Raw genomic sequence first — 21,217 nt, forward strand, 5'->3', positions numbered from 1 at the left:
AGCGTGTGTTTGTTTTCGCCCCTTCGTTACTTTCATCTAATCACCATTGAACCTTATAATGTCGTCATTATTAAAATTATCAGAAAAATGACTTACAATAAAACAAATCAACCACAACCAACTCTTCCAAAAATGGAGTTTCATTAGTTCATACCTCTTAGAAAGTTGAGGTGGTTGTTTCAATTGCACAGCGTTTCATTAGTGGATCAAGGCAGCTAATTCCGTGAATAATGACGTTGTTTTCCGAAAGTCTCAAATATTTGTCTCAGGCAATCACCCTCTAAAAATGGACGCATCTTCTGTGGTGATAAAAAGGCACGTTTGGTGCGAGTTCTTTCTGTATATTTTTTCCCCAATGGCATAACGCTGTCGCATTATAATGAAGAGGTCCTGTGTTCGACTCTCCCCTCCTCTGGTGGGAGCACAATGCACACGGGTTCGGACTACACGTTAAACTGTAGCTTTAGTCTCGATTAACCTATCTGAGCATAAAAGTGGGCTTAAAAACAAACTAACAAAATTGTCTTCTGGATACTTCGTGACATAACTTTTTTTTTTCTTTACTTCAACTGCATCTACAAATTCTGTTGATATTTGTGGTTGATTAATGTGGCAAAATTTATGTGTGGGACGAGGATTTCTAAATAGGATAAGCCACTCATTTGTAATTGAATAATTCTGCAACCTTTTTCATACATAACTAGTTTATTAAAATTTATTCACTTCAGTTGTAGTGATTATGGTGATTCCTTCTTACTAGTAGAATGAATATAAAGTTGATATTTCGCATACCATATTGATATTTGAAGATAACAGGTATATAAAAATTGTAATGAAATAAAAAAGGGACACTTCTGGAATTTCAATACAGAGCTAATTAAAACTATATTATACTCTCTATCATACTTAAACCTGAAGGTTTATGGCTGCAGCAACACAAGCCTTCGATCTGTCCCTGTTTGGGGCAAGATTAATCCAATCATTCCCATCATTGCCGATTTCTTTTAGGTCCATCTCAATGTTATATCCTCCATCCTCGTCTTGGCCTTCCTACTGGTCTCTTACCATCAGGTTTCTCAACAAGAATCCTGTAAACTATTCTTTCCTCTGCCATTTGTGTCACATGGCCTGCCCATCTAAGTCTTCTTGATTAAATTATTCTAATAATAATTAAAAAGTCGAAATAATTTATTGTGTTGCTGGAGGAAGTAACACTAAGATGATGATTTTATTTGTTTATTTGGAGATTATTTTAACCATACCCAGGCCGGGATTTATATGGAGGCCCGGAGATGCAGTCCTCAAGTTCATCCTAAATTCTGATCTAATCTTGATCATACCCTACATAATTTTGAGCCTCCTAAGCCTACTAGCTGCTTTTAATCATGGAAGTATTCATTTGATCACAGTTTTTGTTTCAATAGCTCTAGTAATTACTTTCACTTTCTAATGACAAAATTGGCTTTTTATGGATTGATAATATTTGAACATTTCTAGCATAGATAATATTCACAAGTAAAATATACATGTTATGAATACCAGAATACACTTCTTTATTGAATCATTCATATATCCGTAAGTATATGTACTTATTGAATTTTGATTGGGTGGGCAATCAGGTGGGCACAGGTATTTTTGGGTGGGCACTTGCCCGCCCATGCCCACCCCTGCCGCCATCCCTGGCAAGCTTTACTCTTTTTCCACAACTCCATTAACTAAATGTAATAACTTATCGTTTTCAAAATTGTGACTCAGCCAAGGATTGAACTTAAGTCCCTGCAAATCATCTACCCTGTAGCTACAAAGTGCTGCTGCATATTAATTTTTATGTGAACCTTTAAGTCTGTTTAATATATACCAGGCCTCCTGTGTAGCGAAACGGTTAGCACTCTTTCCTTTAATTCCCAGTTTTGATTTACCGTAGGACCCCTCAGAATTTAAGCATTGACGCAGCATCATGAGGACAATTGGGGAGCTAGTTGAAAGAAAGAAGTAGTGGACACCAGTATCAAAAGCCAGAAAACAGTGGACCACGTGTCACCCAATGAAGAAGTCACTTTGGCTGGTCCTGGCCTTTAGAGACATGTATATAATGTAATTATATACATGCAAGACATTAAATTATCCATCTTACATTTTACTGCATTTACCATTTCTTGAAACATGAATTTTCTTGACCATTTGCTACCTTCAGACATTATTGTACTCTTCCTGTAATAAGAAAGCAAATCAAATCAAATTACCTGAAATAGTTTTAACACAGGAGGTGTCCATATTACTCTGGCTAATATTTTTTTTAGGAATTGAACAGAGTAATTGGTACTCTATTGGTATTGACTGATATAGGTATATCAGTTTATCTGATATTTCTGCAAATATAGTAATGCAAAGCAAAGTATGTCATTTTTGTTATTACTTTATGAATATAAATGTATAAATCATAAACCCCCTAGTTTTGTGAAATAAAGTTATCTAAAAACCTATCGCAGTCACCATGTTACATACTTCAATTTTATACTGAAATGAATTTTTCACTTATCCATGATATTTTTAAGAACTTCTATTAATTTTGGTGGCCACTGCGGATAAGTGTCTACATTTCAGTATAATAATTTGCTACCCACTGCTTTTTATTCCTGAAGCATGAAATACATCCTTCAGTTGGGATTTTCTAATCCTTCAGATTTCTCATTGAATCTCAATTTTAAATCACATTGGTAGAATATATCTTTACATTTTATAGCAATACTTTGTTGATATTGAGAAAAGAATATTTCTATTATTTATTTATTTATTTATTTATGATGTCAAGAGTTGGCATTTTATATGTCTAGAGCAACAGGAGCACAATGGTAGAAAATAATATTAGCATCCAGAGATGATTAAAATTTTGTGAAACTGACTCTTTGCTCAAAACAACTTGGAATTTATGGTGTAATTATATCTTTATAATTCTAAATCGTACTCCTTGCAGAGTTTGTACCAATTTGAAATACCAGAATGGGCCAAGACTGTTTATCCTGAGCCATTGACATCTCTGTATGGAACTCAGTTGGCTTTGTGTTCATTCACACCACAAATGCAGAGGTTAATGACAGGTAAGTTTTGTTGCAGTCCTCCTCCATGTCCATGGCTTCGTGTTCATTCACACCACAAATGCAGAGGTTAATGACAGGTAAGTTTTGTTGCAGTCCTCCTCCATGTCCATGCAGTCTAAGGCGCTGTGCTTTGGGCTCCGACTGCAGGACAGCATAGGTTTGAGTCCACGTGGGTTCAGTCCCTAGGTTTTCAGCCTGTGTATAGGACTGGTGGCAACCCACCATCATGAGGAAATTGGAGAACTATGAGTGAGTAGTGTAATCCAGTCTCGGAAATCTCCTATAATGGCAGAGGGTTCGACGTGCTGACCCCACGTCAACTGATTACACTGGCCTGCGAATTTAAAATTTGTGATCATTGCATAATGTTCAACTAGTGATTTTTTATATTTCAGGCATGCTGAATCCGGAACTAAAGTCAGTTTTTCTTCATCACATCAGGTTTCCTTGCAAAATCAAAATGAAATGAATATATAAGACTCTCACGCACATATGGCATTAATACACTCGATTATCACATGTAAGAAATGCTTTTTTCTTGTTATTTTTACTCATCTGAACACTCCTATATTACACTGTTATATTTATAAGAATACTATAAAAGTAAGTAATGTATTATGTAAACAGGTTTGAAGACACACACTATATTAAAAGCATCTGTAAACACCGCTTGGCACTTACTGTTTTACTGGTACTGGTAACATGTTCTAGAATGGCAAGTCTACGGTTTCAATTTTATGATATCTTGACTTATTTTAAAGAAAAAACTTCTTTGCGTTGCTTTTCACTTGCGAGCTGTAGTTGGATTGTCTCTTCAGTAACCAGCAGTAATCTGCCAGCATGTTCTTGTTCCATTTCCCTTGATATCTGCATTATATTTCCCTTAGATCCTGGTGGAGTCTTTCTCCTTGCTCCTCACTCAGCACTCCTAGGTTCTTGGGGAAATAGTCCAGATGTGAATGTAACGTGCACCTTTAAGCTTATATTGCAGCCTAAATCTTGGAAAGAAACAACCATTCTGTCCACTATTTGTTTGTAGTCTCGATCCTTTGTGTTGACAAGAAAGTTTCTGACTACATCCCGGAATGCTTTCCATGCCGATCGTTCTGGTGTGCACATTACGTCTTCAAAATTAGCATCAGAAAGAAGTTTTCTGATATCTGAACCTGTGAAGATACCCTCTTTCATTTTGGCATTACTGATGCCTGGGAATCGATGACACAGGTACTGAAAGCATTCATCTTCATTGTTTACAGCCATAATGAATTGCTTCACATGCCCTAGTTTGATATGAAGCGGAGGTAACAGTATGTTGGACTTGTCAACAAAACTTTTTTGTTTTATGTTTTTCGAGCCTACAATCCACTGTCTACGTGGCCATTCCTTTTGGGTCCAGTGATGTGACTTTGCTTGACTGTCCCACTCAGAAAGAAAGCAGGGGTGCTTCATGTAACCTTCTTATAGACCTAACAGAATACCTATCACTTTATAGTCACCACACACTTGCCACTTGTGTTCCTGGTACTTTATTTTACACATCATCCTTTCAAGATTTCCGTATGTTCCTCGCATAATAACTGAATGTGCAACGGGAACTGATGCAAGTTCGTTTTCGTTGTGAAGAAGGATGCACTTCAAACTACGCTTGGAGGCATCAATGAAAAGTCTCCAGTGGGTAGGGTCATACTGTGGTACTCCTAGTTTCAGCATAACCTCCGGAATGCTGTTGCAGTACACCAAAGTTCCCTCTTCAGAAAAGAAAGGTGCAAATTCTTCTTCACAATGTCTGTACCAATAGTACGTCGTCCCTGGTGCCAACATGTTCCTTTCACGGAGTCTAGACCCAAGTATCTTGGCAGATTCCTTTATAAGACCAAGATCTCGAACAAAGTCATTTAAGGCACTTTGCTCGAAAAGTTTGGGTTGATTTTCAACACCTTCCGGTGAGAAATCACAGTCAGTGGTAGCGCCGACCATTTTCACATCAGAAGAGGAACAATCATGCAAATGTTCCGGACACTGTGGTACTGGTACATCAGGGCCATGGGGAACAGGTATAATTGCGGATGAAATATTGCTTGGATACAATCTTACTTTTGTTTCTGCTGTTAAATCCCTTCAAATTCACTAACAGAAGTAGCAGTTCGTACTGTGGTCTGTAGGTTGTCGCCACACCATTGGAATTCCGAATGACAACGATGTTCACTCACTGTTCACCCACTGTTCTATACAGGTCCTACAAGCCTTATATGATGACCACGGCTTGCCTTGGTCTCTCAGTTTGATGCTGAAGTATGCATAGTAGGCCTTTCTCACGAACTTGGTTATTTTCTGTTGCTGTTTTATCGGCACAAAACGTGCACGCACACACAGCAGAATGTATGTGGACTGTTCTTGCAGCCACAACGTGGCTTGTTGATATAAGTTCAATAAAAAAAAATTATACAGTAAAACCTGCTGTGTTGTACAGTGTTGTCGGCTCTAGGCTGTGCACGTGATTATACAGGGTTGCCAGATGGCTGCAGGAGATCACATTAATAAATAAATCTGGAAATCTTATTTAAAGCAACACTTCTCCTATCAACGTAACGAGTGCCTTAGTGCATGTGCATAAAAAATGTAATATCAGATTTTAAAGAAATGTGATGTGATGTGGAAAAATTAACTTTGGGTCCTGATTCAGGATGCAAAAGTCATTCTACAACCTTAGTGACAATGAAGTTCGACCAGTCACAAATATAGGAGTGCGTTGTGAAAGAAGGAGAACACATGCATATGCTGAACATATGTTATTCAGCAGGCTACATGGAACAAAGGAAAACATAAATTTCCGCTGCAACGCAGCAATGTATGGTGTCCACACAAAATAAAACATTTTCGTCCATCTACACGTGACATTGAAGTTCGACCACTGTTAGAGGGGATCCTGTTTACCATGGTGTGACGCCGCCCCGTCAGCGAATAACTGTGGCAATGCGTCGGGGCATGCTGCGGACAAGTCGTTCAAGGTATTCCACATCGATGCGGTGCCATTCCTCCTGCAGGCAGGCGATAAGAGCAGCCACTGTCGTGGGTCCCCTCTGTTGCACACGTCGCTTAAGAACATGCCACACATTCTCAATGGGCGAGAGGTCGGGACTTGATGGTGGCCATGGCAGAGTTCGCACGTGATGGCGAGTCAACCATTCTCTTGTCAGCCACGCTGTATGAGGCCTGACATTGTCGTGTTGAAAGATGAGACGCCGCCTGTGGAACAGGTGCCTTCGCACTGTGGGAAGATGCCGCTCCAGTATGCGTGTATAGTCGTGTGGATTCACAATGCCCTCACAGACGTGTAGTGGGCCAACCCCAGATGCCGTCATGCATCCCCATACCATCACTGACGCAGGTTTCTGTACCCAACGTGCATAACATTTTGCTTCATTCTGTTCCTCCTTCCGACATATGACTGTTTTCCGTATTTTCCCGTACACAACATTGAAAATGGATTCGTCCGTCCATAAAACCCTGTTCCACTGCCGAAATGTCCATCCCCGGTACATTCCTGCCCACCATAGTCGATTGCCTTCGTTCAATATGGAAAGGAAGGGTTTATGTTTCACCTTGTACACTCGGTAACTGCATCGCTGTAGGTAACAGCGAATGGTTCTGGTTGACACTTCAATGCGAAAGCGTTCTCGAGTCCACAGTCGTAATTCAGCCACAGAAACATGATTGTTGGTCTGGATATAGCGCCTAAATATCGTAGGTCACGCACGCTCAGCAGGCGTTTTCGACCGGGGGCCTTACCTGGCTCTGTAGTACCCGTATTTTGGTGGTGTTTGATGATGCAGTGGACGGTTGACTTGGGTAAGTTCAGTTGGTGCCCTATTTCCCGTTCACTGAGTCCATCCCGTTGCAACTCCACCACTCTTCTCCTCATGGTGTTGTCAATAGGTTTGCCCCTGGCCATGGTGATGATGCACTGCGGTTCCTTGGTGCACAGCACGTGCTTATATACGGCGGACTCCCCTATCGTGTCCGTGACGTCATGCTTCCGTGGAATGCACCACTATCTGGAATTTTCCGTATGGGTCTGGTGCCTGGTCGAAGTTCAATGTCACGCATATAGTTCCCCATTTTCGTTCTTTACGTGACCTTGGGTGCAACATGCTGGGATCACGATTCTTGCCTGCTCACACGCCTCCTCTTACACACATGCGTCACTTCTGCGGGTCACCCATTCTGGTCGAACTTCATTGTCACCAAGGTTGTAGAAAACATACAGGATGGCGGCAATGAAACCATCGCAGGTCAGTGTTACCGGTTGAAGAACTCCACACCTGTAGGTAGGATTGTGGAAGGAAGACTGGCAGTCGGGAGATAGGCCAAGCCCCTGGGCCGTAGAGCCATGGGTTTTTATATATTTATTATTATTATTATTATTATTATTATTATTACTATAAGTTTTGTTGCTATTCAGTTTAGAAATACACGTTTTGTTATCTTACTGTGACATGAGGTATTAGGGAAACATAAAATAGTAATAAATCACATACCTGGAGAGGTTAATAAAACACAAGATTGCCCTAAACAAAAGTCTTCATTAGGGACATTGTAAAATAGTTATGTTTAGAAGGTCGAAATGTTGATCTTATGTTTTATTAACAGCTCTATGTAAATGTTTCATTCAGAACTTATTATGGTAAGTATAGTTACATTGACAATTGTCAAGAAATTTGAGGGTAATATAATAATTCCAAATGCTTTTTTTTTTATTCTTTTGTCAGTTTCTGCTTATTTTAAATACAATATATGTTAAGTGGTCTGCTTTCAATCTTACCACTGATCTTTCTGGATTTCAGTCCCAGCCGGACATGGGTGTTGTTTTTCAGTGTCACTTCATCAATTTCATCTCATCATTGCTCATTCTCATCATAGTGGTTAACCAAAAGTGGCAAAAAGCAATGTGTACGTGAAATCCTTTTGTTGAAGTTTGAGAACAGTTTTTTTGGAAATATTTGTGTTAATGTAAACTGCAAAAATTTCAAGCACACACACTAATGTATTGTCATATTTTTGTATTACATATAGAACATTTCACTATGAAAGAGAATTCTTCATATGTCCAGTCCTCAAAGTCCAGCTAATGATTTCTTATTTCATTTGTGTTTGTCTGTGTTCTTATTTAATTATTATAACACATTATCAATAAAATTATGTTATTGCATTCACAAGTATGTTCTTCACACACAAAACTTTAGTTTATTCCCTTATGTGTAATTTATTCCCTAAAACATTTGCAGGTCCACTTTTAAAGGAAATTGTGACTCATATGAATGACAAAGCGGATGGAATTTCAACTTCTGAAAGGAAAATGTATTTGTATTCTGGCCACGCTCACACTGTAATGGGTTTCCTAAGAGCCCTGGGAATTACAGATAGTTTTGTTCCTCCATATGGCTTTGCAGTAATGGTGGAGCTGCGTAAAAATGCTTCAGAACAGTACCATGTGGAGGTAAGTTTAACCTGTACACAATTTTCCCAATGTGTACTTCTAATAATAAAAATACAAGCATACTATATGGTTTGTAGAAATCATAGACAAAAGAATAAAAGTGGTTATGTTTCTATAATTATAATCTAAACTCGGGGCATGACAGCCCCCTGAGGCCCAATGCCTGCCTCCCAAGTGCAAAGTGATGCATGTTGCTGTGTGACTTTTATGCACACAGCTAAAAAAGAAGGAAAATATGTATGTAAAAGTGTATTTCTGTGTACGTGCTCTGGCCTAGGTTGCTTTTTGCTTGGTATTCAGGGAAGCCACCGGTTGGGTTTTCTCAAATGGCTTCCCCGTTTAGAAAGGTAACAATAGGGCCTTGTCCTGGTGGTTGGGGGCGGGTCATTTGTCAGAGGTATAAATACCGGTTCCGACTTGTTTTGCCTTGACTCATCTCACTCAACAGGTTGCTAGGTACCGTGGCTTGCCATGAGTTGATAGCTTCCTGAAGATGAGGCCTTGCTCAAAAAGGTTTATTATCCATACGTTCTCTCATATCTCAGAATCCCAGGCTCGCAGATACTTCGATACCAGGCCTGATGGAGTGAAGCCGTTTTTATGGATGTATAGAAATACACACAGAGTGAGCGCCGTAGTTTAGGGACCTATGCATAATAAATTGCAAGGGTGGGTTAGCGCTATGGTAAATAGTGCGCTCGTAGCTCTAATAAGTAGTATGGCTCTTAATACGGGGATGGCATAGGGACCTCTGCGTGATAAAACTGCGGGGGCACGTTAGCGCTATGGTAAATAGTGCACCCGTAGAGTCAAGTCTTGAGAAGTGTAATTCTCTGTGTTCTGGGGCAAAAGGCAACCGGGAGCAGTTGATATTGGATCTGTAATGGAAAAATCTATATATGGAGAAGGGCAGTGGTGTAAATAAAAGTTGTACATAAAGAGAAATACGTGAGAAGTCATTCTAGCCAACAGAACGTCATTTCTTGCCAACAGAAAGTCATTTCCTTGTCAACAATGTTCAGAGCTGTTTTATGGCTTCAAGATTGGAGTCAGCTTCTGTTGCTTTCAATTAGCTTTCCAATTGTCCTCATGTTGCTAGGTATACACCGAGTTCTCCTGGTAATCAAACCTGGAACTGCTTGCATCAAATACAAGAGGGCCACCCACACATCTATGTGGGAGCTCTATTTAACTAACTCACTCTCCAGCCTACTTAAATCCAAAGGTTTATGGCTGCAGAAACACAAGCTTTCCATCTGTCTCTATCCTGGGCAAGATCAGTCCAATCTTTTCCATCCGATTTCCTTTAGGTCCATATCAACGTTATACTTTCATCTTCAACTTGGCCTTCCTACAGGTCTCTTACCATCAGGTTTCCCAACAAGAATCCTCTAAACCAGTGATTCTCAAGCATTTTCAGTCCGGGACCCACCTTGAAGGATATTACACTTCATGGGACCCATAAGCATGGTTGCCGGCAGAATACTTGCAGGTGTGCACCCAGTTTATAATCATATTTTTGGTAACATCGAAGCCCTCTTCTACAACAACACAGGTTGAATTTAAATTGTTAAATCAATATATCTTAGTAATTTAAATGTAATAGGTTTTTAAGACACAGTAAATAAATTTTCGAGCCAGACTTCACGACCCACCAAATGTCCCCCGGGAACCAGCAGTGGGTCACGCCCCATAGGTTGAGAAACGATGCTCTAAACTCTTCTTTGCTCTCCCATTTGTGCCACATGGCCTGCCCACCTAAGTCTTCTTGATTTAATTATTCTAATAATATCCGTACATTAATACAAATTATGCAGTTCTAAATTATGTAACCTTCTCCACTCATCTGTCTCTGCATCAGGAGTAGACTGTCAGAGCAAGCAGAACAACGGAATATGTTTAGTCAGTTTAATAGGATCCCGGGATAAGAGGTCTTACGGAGGGGAAACACCTGAAAGCAGGATTTTTAACTGGGGTTTTAAAGGAATTGTGACCTGTTTTTTAACAAGTGTTTTTTTAACCAAACCTTTTAACCTAATCCTTTTAACACACTTGACGCAGCATAAAATGATTTGTACCTAGAGGAAAAAGAACCTGAGTAAGGGGGCAGTCAAACCCCAAAACGTAGTTTCAAAATTCTATACTCACTCACGTAAGTAAGACTATTTTATACATTTTTTTTATAACAGGTGCGGCAGTGAAACGGGCGATTTGGCAACCCTGGAAATAACAAGTTACGTAAGGAATCAGAAAACGGGAGTGGTGCCATCTGGACAACAAAACTTTGCCATTGACACTGATATCTGTGTTCAGTCGAAATGGCGTCGTGGACCCGTGAACAACGCGGTTTTGCCGTAAAGACGTTTTACAAAAACGCTGCGCGGCGACGTAGCTGTCGTTGTTTTTGTAAAACTTCTTTACGGCAAAACCGCGTTGTTCACGGGTCCACGACGCCATTTCGACTGAACACAGATATCAGTGTCAATGGCAAAGTTTTGTTGTCCAGATGGCACCACTCCCGTTTTCTGATTCCTTACGTAACTTGTTATTTCCAGGGTTGCCAAATTGCCCATTTCACTGCCGCACCTGTTAGATTATATCCCTTTTAGGTCCAAATATTTTCCTAAAGATTTTATTTTCAAATACTCTTAATTTATGTTCCTCTCTTAATGTAAGGGACCAACTTTCACATCCATGTATATGTGGAAGCTCAGCTTTGTTTATTAGTGGCTGTTAATATGGTTTGATTGTTTTACTAAACTCTGCTAAAACTGATGCTAGAGTAGCAAACTCATCATTCTTAATCAATAAAACAAGGGTCCCATGTTTGAATCCCGGCCTGGACATGGGTGTTCTTTGTGAGAGTGTTCCTTTATCAATTTCATCAAATCATCACTGATCCTTATCTTCTTGATTAGAGCAGTGTGTGTCCATTCGTCAGTTTCATCTTTTCATCATGCATCTTAATCTTTACAAGCGAGGTATAATAAACCAAATCAACCAAGAAAAATGAGGTTTCATATTATGTATCACAATAATCATGTTTTCCAGAAGGATGAACACAAGCAGATACCTATGCTTATCAGTAGCATATGGAAGATCCTAACATGTATGATTTTAGAAAGCTTTGAAAGTTGGCATTGAAATTTTCAAATGAGAAGTGTGAAGCAGTGGTTACCTGGTTTACCGCAACAATTCTTATTCATTGTGTATATTTATTCTATATAATTAGATATAATAGAAATAAAACACCATTGCAGGCATGTAAGTAAAACAAAAACATAAGCCGAACCCTGTGGCCGAGTGGTTAGCACATTGCATTGCGACACCAAGGGTCCCGGGTTCGAATCCTGCTCAGGCTTGGTTGTTTGTGAATGTCCGTTCATCAATTTCATCATTTCATCACTCATCCCCATCTTCACAAATTAGCCAAGAAGCACAAAACGTGAAGTAAAATAAACTAAATCAATTAATCAATCAATTTTTAAAAAAAGGGCGGACAACTTCAATTTTTCCGTTGATTTCTACATACATGAAAAAAGTTGTGGATTAGGCACAGCCAAAAATCAGGTGAGGTATGCCAGAGACTCGGTTTCGAGTCCTGGTCGAGCCTGCATTTTTCGCTGAAAATTTCTACGTAGTACATCTCCTGTGTGTGCCTAATCTACAATAATTAACATCTCTACGCTGGGAGGAACCAGGCAACGTCGAAGTCTACTGTGTTTCAAAGGCAACGATTTCACGCAGGTAAAACAGCGATAGTGAAAAATCAGGCAAGGCCAGGCCAGCTCGGTAGCTCAGTGGTTAGAGCTATGGCACGGTATTCCTGAGATCCGGGTTTGAGTCCTGGTCGAGCCTGCATTTTTCGCTTGAAAATTCCTATGAAAAAGTTGGTTTAGTAACAGTAAACCAGGTAACATGGAAAATACACAACTGCTATGATATTTCAGCCAACATATAGAATGCAACTACTACTATTGCTAGAAGTTTAAGAGTCTGTATAACACTTCCATTATATTTCTTTTGAAACTTTGTGTTGATTAAAAAAAAATTTCAGATATATTATAAGGAGTGTGATAAGGATGTGTACAAAATGTGCATCCCTGGATATTGCCATAGTATCCCTTTGGAAACATTCAATGAAGCACTTAAAGCTAAGATTCCTGATGACTGGGAGGAAGAATGTGTAAGTTTTCATGTTTCTTGTTCTTCTTTTAACAATATAAATCATTGTTCACTAATTTGTGCACGTCAGTGTATGTTCATACAGGAATGTGACAGATTAATCAGCACCATTAATTTCACCAAACTGATATACATTCAAATACCTGTAAATTATTTCAAAATTCTGCCATTTTGTTATGTTTTGAATTAATATAAATTTACAATTCACATACTTGTTGCAACGTCCTCCCCACGTGCTCCGCACAGTGCAGGAGTACTGGCACGGGCTGCATTTTATACACTAAACCTTGCAATTAGGTGGACGGCAAAAGTCTACGCATATGCGCTAACTTTTTGTCAGCCGTAGAACATAGACTCAGAATTGTCTCAGGGCTTGCTGGGTGTAAGGAAAGACTATACCAGCTTAATATATGTTTATTATAATCTCAACACAAGGGTGTCCGTTAGCACACTTACATACGTGCCTTTACCTGAAACCCTTACCACGTGCGTGCATTTTCTTGTACCACACACGTGCTTTTACCTGTACCACCTTTGGTCTCGAAGAGAAAAAGGGGGGCAGGGAACATGCAATTTTATTTAGGGCCTTGGTCGCCGCTGACATCATGGGTTCCCCTGTAAAAGAGAGTAGGTTGTGCATAGTACCCCAACCACAGCCGGGAATTGGCCGAAACCAATCGGTACTCCCGAATAACGGGTGCAGGGTAAAATGATTAAAGGATGCCGCGACACCCCCGGCGTTAGCTGGGAATTGGCAAGCCAACCGGTGTCTCCTATGCAGGGATGGCAGGTTAGAAAGGAAGGTCCGGGTGCTCCCAGACAAGCCAGGCAGGTAGAACCTGGGCACCTATCAGCCTAAGCGAGCGGACCAGGTAGGTAGGTTGCTGCTAGGCTCTTCTTCTTCTTTCTTCTTTCTCCGTCCTTCCTTCTGAGATGGCTTCTAGTTCTCAGGCTGAGAGGCCAGTTAACCCTGGATGTTTGCCTGTTGACATCAGGGAGCCAACTGAGCTCCGGGCCTGGCTGCGCTGGCTTTATACTCGCGGGAGTGGCGCATTGGTGATGAAAATTTTAACTACAAGTACGCGTTGCTAACTCATTTTTTTTACATATAGCAACCTTCGTACTGAGAAACATCCAAGAAGTGACATTAAGAAAACACTAGTGGGAAAATCACTAGATGCACGCGTTAATATAAAGTAAAACTGTGTGCATTCAGACAATACAATTAATAATGAGCCTCGCAGGACTCTGCAATTCTAAACAACGAGTTGAACAGTGTAAATGACAATAATTAATAACATTTACTGAATACAGCAACCACGCAGGGTCTAATAATAAGCAAAAATAATAAACATAGAAGTGGATCCGTTAACATTTACAGAATACAGCGACCACGCAGGGTCAAATAATAAGGGAAACTAATTATCGTAGAGGTGGATCCGTTAACACATTTAAATTAAAAGCGTACGCCTCGCAGGGACATTTAGCATACATTCTTTATCCAAATCTTCTTAATAAAATATAATATGGCAACCACGCAGGGTCGTTACATTGTGTATTATTTTTCTAAGGGAGCTTTTTATGACCAAAGTGACAAGCCATGGGTGATAAGCAGCAGTTGGCTTTGGTTTGGTTTGATTGCATTTGGTATGTTTTCCTTCACTTTTCTGCCACTTTTGGCTAATCGCATAGATAAGGATGAGTGATGATGTGATGAAATTGATAAACGGACACTCACAAAGAACATCCATGTCCAGGCTGGGATACAAACCTGGGATCCCTGGTATTGCTGCACTCTGCCATGGAGGTTGACCACTTGTCACTTGGAAATTAACCTACAGAAACAATTACAACCTTTTTCGAGTGACACAGCAATCTGCACATGTCACATCTCACTTGCACGTTGTTCAGATTGGACCATATTCCTAACCTAACATTGTGTCACCTTGATCTGTTGATTACATATGGTGCTTTTTGACAGAGTGGAGTGCCTATGTTGCTTGCCACTTGTCACTTCAGTGTGAAACCTATGTGTTAGTTGGTTTGAAAGCTCCCTGTAGCAAAGCATATTGCAGATTCCATATATTAATTAAGGAGATGAATAAACTATTCAGATTTTGTGTAGAACACATGTAGTTTTACATTGAACTGGTAGAAAATTGGTAACAGTGATCAGTCAGTTTTATTAGTATGGGCGATAATATATGCTAGCCCATCCCTAGAATATAACCTATCCGGAGGCGAGGCGAGGCATCTGGTCATTGGCAGATGCGGAGATGACTTAGCAAAATAATAAAAATACTGCATTTTAAATATTTTAGAGAAGAAGTAAAAACTTAGTCAGAATATTCTCATATTTGTCCGAAATAAGACAAGCGACACCATGAAACGGCTGGAAATATGCAAGGGATTTGCTAAGTTTAGGGAATCGGAATGAGAGCCCAGTAATATTCCCTGTGGCCAACACTCGCGCTACGTTTCTTATTGAAGTCAATGGTGTTCGCTGGCCCAGGTCATCGCAGAAAATGTGCTAATCTCTCTACCGGCTCGAAAGACATCCGACGACCGCTTGAAGGTCTGGTCATAAAAGGCCTTTTTTTCAGCTCCCATGTTTACGGCAGGGTTCCTCTTAAGAGCACGTATCAGCGTCGCTCGAAAAAAGCAGCGGACAGATGTAATTTATTCTTCCTAGTCTTACCAATATTGATTCCATTTCCCCCTTCGAAGGCAAATCCATTGCATGGGAGACCTCAGGGAGACCTATTGAGACTTTGCTGGAAGGAGGGTTGCTCTGTCGAAAGAAGAAGACCACAAGGTTCCCTGTCCGCTACTCTCCCCCCATTCATGCAGGTCAGAGTCTGACCATAACGGACCTTTCTTTCCAGCCCCCACCATTTATAACCCCGACATGTTTCCTGTGACAAGACAAAACTTTTTCCGAGTGTCTGAAAGAAGAAAAACACACATTGGCGAACATCGCAATACAACTTACATGTAATAGAGCCAAGTACTATTATGGGGAGGCGGGGTGTCCAGGGAGTCCGAATCTTCCACGAGAGACTTACGAAGTACAAAAATTAAATAATGTAAATATGCTTGTTTTGTTTATCATCTGTCGTATAATCGAGAGAGGTGTATTTCCGTCAAACATATTCTAAGGGAAGGATTACATTGGGGTCAAACAACTTTGGATGACTGTATCAAATAAGATTTATGCACACCACTACTTAAGTAATATGCTTAAATATTAAATTAAGAGCTTTTCTTTTCGTCAAATGGATCTAACATCCTTTTTCGTTATTCAATAAATATTCAATTCCTTATCTGTTTCACAATCACCTTGCCAGGGCAGTTGTTTTTATACAAATTGAAGCGATCTTAACTATTCATGAGCTAGATAATGAATATTCTTATGCCGTCTTTTTCCCATTCATGTAATAACAATATTAATTAATATTTTAATTATTAATTTAATATTACAGTTATTTTAATTTGTTTTTATTATTAGAAGAGGGTACCAACATCATAGGCGTGTGCAGACCCTCTGATAAGGGAGGGGGGCAAAAGCCTTGAAAATTCAGTCAGATCGGGAAAGAGAAACCTCATTTTATCTCACTGTTTTAGTTTTTTGCATTGATGTGATATATACTGGGTGAGTATTTTAAAAGAGGCCCCGTGGAAAATGTGCTCCTTGCTTGTAGGCAACCTTGGTACACCGAAGAGACGAGCGGGTTCGAGAAGAGTCCAGGATATGTCATGTCATGTCATGTTGTCTAATATGCTTGGCACCGATATCCTGGACTCTTCTCGAACCCGCTTGTCTCTTCGGTGTACCAAGGTTGCCTACATGCAAGGAGCGCATTTTCCATGGGGCCTCTTCTTTTAAAAGACTCACCCAGTATATGTGTGTGTGTTCGCACGCGTGTGTGTATATTATATATATATATATATATATATATATACACACCTAGGTATTAAAATATTATTTAAATACATTACGTAATCTATTCATCCGCCCCTTAACAAACCAACAGCAAAAATTATATAGATTGTCTCTGAAATGTGAGCGCTCCTTTTCCTGTTATAGCAGCAACTGTCTGAATTACTTATTTGTTCTTACTTTCTCTCTGGTAATTTACAATGTATTGGAGAAAAGAAATTGCGAGTGAAGCGAGAAAGAAAATTTTTCGATCCAAATTTTTGAAAGTTGAAAACAGTATTGATTTAATAGGGCGCAAAAAATTTCATGGGACGGCATGGCATTCTCTTTTACAATTTTTCTCAATCAGATTGTTCGGCGCCCAGGGCCAACTCCCACTACTTCCTAGCTACGGCTACTGCAAGAAAAGCAGGTACCGCGAGCGAAGCGAGAAAGAAAATTTTACGAAATGTATTTTTATTTGTATAAAATTTAAAGTCGAGGGGACAATTGTCCCTCTGTAACCCCCTGCAAGTGATCCTGACCGTCTGGAAGAAATAATGCAAGATGGACGTGAAAACTAATTCTGTCTTGAGTATCCTTTTGTCCTGCTACTAGTAGATTCTGCAAGTCTTGCTTTATTTTACTTCAATGTATGACCCGCCCCCCTATAATTGATTTCCATCCAAGGTTGGAAAAAGGCATAAGGCAATGCCCCCCTGTCCCCTTGTGGTTGCGCCATTTCCTTTTAGAGTATAATATTGTTTAATAACAGCGACAATATTGCTCTCCACTAAATTTCTAGGTGAAAGTATAATAATATAGGGGCATGGAACGTCTGGAAGGGGGCAAGGATGACCACACCTCGAAAACGAAGGTCAACCTAAAAGTATATATTTCACAAGTATAATTAGATTTCAGTCATAGTAATTTACATTAATTATTATGTAATGGGGATGCAGGAATGCAATAATTTCAAATTCAAGTGGTGTTTTTTGAGGGGACAGCACTAATATCGGGGTATAATGCCCCATGAAAACAATACCTTTCTTGTCCCTTTGTGGAAAAATCTGCGAACGTCCGTGATTAGGGGACAATTCCCCCCCCCCCCCCTGGCCCGTGCGCACGCCTATGACCAACATATATGGAATAGTTTATAACATCGAGTAGCAGGATATCTCTCCTGTATGGTGCTGTAAACTAGGGAAATAATGACGATGTTTTGTAGTAGTGCATAGCTATTCAGCCTGTTGTGACACTTGTGCAGAACAGGCGGAAGACATTCTATTGTGTTTTCTGCAGTTGGTGGATTATCCTAGATGAGATGATTTTGATGTTCTTTCTTTTCTTAACGTAATAAAAACGTGTCTTACAACCTAAGGCGTCGTGCTTCGCCTGAGGATGAATTATATGATGAAACTGATGAACGGACACTCACAAAGAGCATCCATGCCGGGATTCGAACTCCCGGATGTGCTAACCACTCCATCATGGAGGCCAATTTCTATTCCATGGAGAAGAAACAGATGTGAAACACATATTAAACTATTGGTAGTTATTTTCACTACTAATCACACCTGCCCAGTGCGAGAGATGCAACTGTATCCGTTGATTTATGTCAATGATATTGATAGTCAATGCTATCTCAAACTGACAATGAACGTTCATTGAACTTATTTATGATCGACAGCTAAAAAGTAATTCATTTGCGTGGCTGGTTGATAATCCACCACCAGATAGAATTTACACAATATTTACCTAAAAACTTTGGGTAAAGTCACCTTCCCCTAAAAAAAATCCCTTGGTAATGGACTTTCGTGTTCTCACAAAAAAAAAGTTATAATTTGGCACAATTTTTCTTTTGTAGGCAAACCTTTTGTAAAGGTGTACTTCAGTCTGTGCAACCAGCCCTTCCTATTTGTGAACAATATACTGGGGAAATCCCCCGTCCTTCACTGTTGTCATGGATATCGCGTAGTGAAGAACTGTTTACAAGCATCGCCCAAACCATTGATTCTCCCCCAAAACCTTTACCTCCTTTTATCTTTTCCTAGCTCTCAGCATGCGGTTTTCTTGCCACTTGAGGAAGGGAAAGCCGATTGTGAAAGAAAAAGGGACGGCGGAGGAGTGTGGAGGGGGCAGGGTTGAGCGCAAGCGGTACAGAGGGGGAAATGGCTAGCACGACCAGCTTAGAAAAGTTGAAGTTAAAATTTACATACATTGCTCTGTACGTCGAAAAACTACAGACATTCTAAAGAAAATTATGTAAGATCAGTTTCATTTCTTTGCTGTAGAAGAACAGTTGAAGCTTTCTTGTGCTTTAAAATGTTGATTTAAGTTATTACATACAATTGGCGAGCAAGTGAATTTTACGAAATTGAGATAAGGAAAACTACGTAATAGATAATGTATTTAAAAAAAGGCTTTGCGACATAACTAATTTCATATTCGATCTTTAACTCAGTAAAATTTAAATGCCACACACTTGACTGTTCGAGCACAGAAGGTCGACGCAAGAACCTATTTTTTAGGTATCATCACCAGCGGTGATACGGGCTCTTAAGTCATCAGGATTAAAATTTTTCCGAGTGCTATTTCCATCATTGTAAAGCATGCAATGCAATGATCTAATACACGCAATTAGTGACGTCACAAGTGATTTTTTTTAAATAAACTGAAAAATTAGACTTTCTTTCAATTATGTTAGATGAACAATCTAATGTTAACAGTCTCAGTTGTGAACTGTCTTGAGATCTGTGCATAAGGAGGAGGGTTTATTGGTTTTACTGATGTGAGTACTGATTGTTTATCTGACAGTTTATTTGTTCATGTAAAAATTGTCAATAAGTAGAAACTGTAGGATAAATTTATTATTATTTTTTTGTAGTTTACGGTCATTACAAGCATAAGAAAACAGTTTTTCTTTGTGACGTTTCAGGAGAACACACGCTCCCTTCATCAGACATTTATTTTCATTTTGACTACAGGGAGTGTGTGTTCTCCTGAAACGTCACAAAGAAAAACTGTTTTCTTATGCTTGTAATGACCGTAAACTACAGGAAAATAATTCTACAATGCATGCAATGTGTACATACAAGAAAAACTAAAATTTATTATTGCTCAAACTTATGACAGGTCGGCATTTAAAGGATTAACAAAAGAAAGTGCAGGACAAGTACCCGAAGGCGTTAGTTATGCATTGCTATGCTCAAGTATAGATTTAGTGCTGTCCCAGGAAATGAATGAAATACCATGTATTCTTATCCACTTTGCCACACAATAACATTAAAATAAAACCATCCCATCTTTTTCACAACTCGGGTGGTGTTATAAATCACGCTTAGTTAACACAGTTGAACAGTACAGAGAGCCAATAATTGACTTTTTTTCTAATATTTATGACCTGAAATGGACCAGGCAGGTGCTCACAGCGTATGAATTTGTGAACTGCACTTTTATCAATGCTTTCAAACAATATTTTTACTGAAGACATTTTCTCCTTTGATGAAAAGTTTCTCTCGGGTTATCAACCAGGTGAGTTGTGGAGAAGATCCCAAGCTTTCGAGAGCTAACGTCACTCATCTTCAGGGTAGAAGCGAGCGTGACGTTAGCTATCGAAAGCTTGGAATATTTTTGGCGTTTACTGTGGAGAAATATTGTGCCCCCCTTTTTCAGGTTGGAAAGATCGACCATGACGTTTGACAAGTCTTTCGATGACTACGTAAAATTGTCATGCTTTGCCACTGAACCTATCCATTATATCTTAGATATTACTTAATAATTAAGATTGTATTGTATGCTTTCTTTTCCAGAAAGTTTAAAATATTTGTTTTCTGATGACCTTGCAAGCCGCGTAGAACAATATAATTTTCTACAGCCTGTGATGATATAAGTATTTTTTTAAAATAATTATTGTGAAAATCAAATATTGAAATTAATTTGTACATTCTTCGCACATTGTGCTTGTTTATCATGTATCAGATCAACCTTTTTCTTGTGAAATAAAGTTGTGGAAATTGTATGTTCAAGATAAACTTTCTTACATCCAAGTAATTAGCAATAATTGAATGTTTCTTTTGGGCAAGATTTATCATAGAGTAATATGATAAGATGATTCAAAGTCCCACAGTCAATATAAATACATATATTTTTATTCAATTATTGTACAGAGTGATCACAAAGTCCCATTACCCCTATGTATTACATAGATTTTAGTGAGCACAGAAGGTTGCTGCCACACGTTACGAGACAGTTGACGTACTTAAGGATGCTGTTCGACGTGCATTTACTGCCATCACGCCAGCAATGTTGAGGAGAATTTCCCATCGTACATGGCGGAGAATTATACTCTGTTATGAAAATGATGGTGTATACACAGACACTCTGGACTAAATCATAACGAATAGTCACACTACCTCCGAGTTGTCCTCTGCCATGATCTCACATTAATACAATGCGACCATCTATGACAATATGGACACGCGATAGGGGGTAATGGGACTTTGTGATCACTCTGTA

General features: G+C 39.4%; 1 protein-coding gene across 1 annotated transcript in view; it reads left to right on the forward strand.

Moving 5' to 3' along the window:
• LOC145998451 (prostatic acid phosphatase-like) overlaps window positions 1-20,720 on the forward strand; it is a 31,908-nt gene extending 11,188 nt beyond the window's left edge. Inside the window, exons 6-9 of the mRNA XM_083134862.1 lie at window positions 2,975-3,098; window positions 8,384-8,595; window positions 12,653-12,781; window positions 20,512-20,720. Of these exons, the coding sequence (XP_082990988.1) occupies window positions 2,975-3,098; window positions 8,384-8,595; window positions 12,653-12,781; window positions 20,512-20,520 (474 nt within the window). The 3' untranslated portion in view covers window positions 20,521-20,720. The remainder of the gene's footprint in view (window positions 1-2,974; window positions 3,099-8,383; window positions 8,596-12,652; window positions 12,782-20,511) is intronic.
• Window positions 20,721-21,217: the final 497 nt, after the last annotated feature.

This window comes from Lepisma saccharinum, chromosome 14 (assembly GCF_977018435.1).
Source record: "Lepisma saccharinum chromosome 14, izLepSacc3.1, whole genome shotgun sequence".
Taxonomy (NCBI): Eukaryota; Metazoa; Arthropoda; class Insecta; order Zygentoma; family Lepismatidae; genus Lepisma; species Lepisma saccharinum.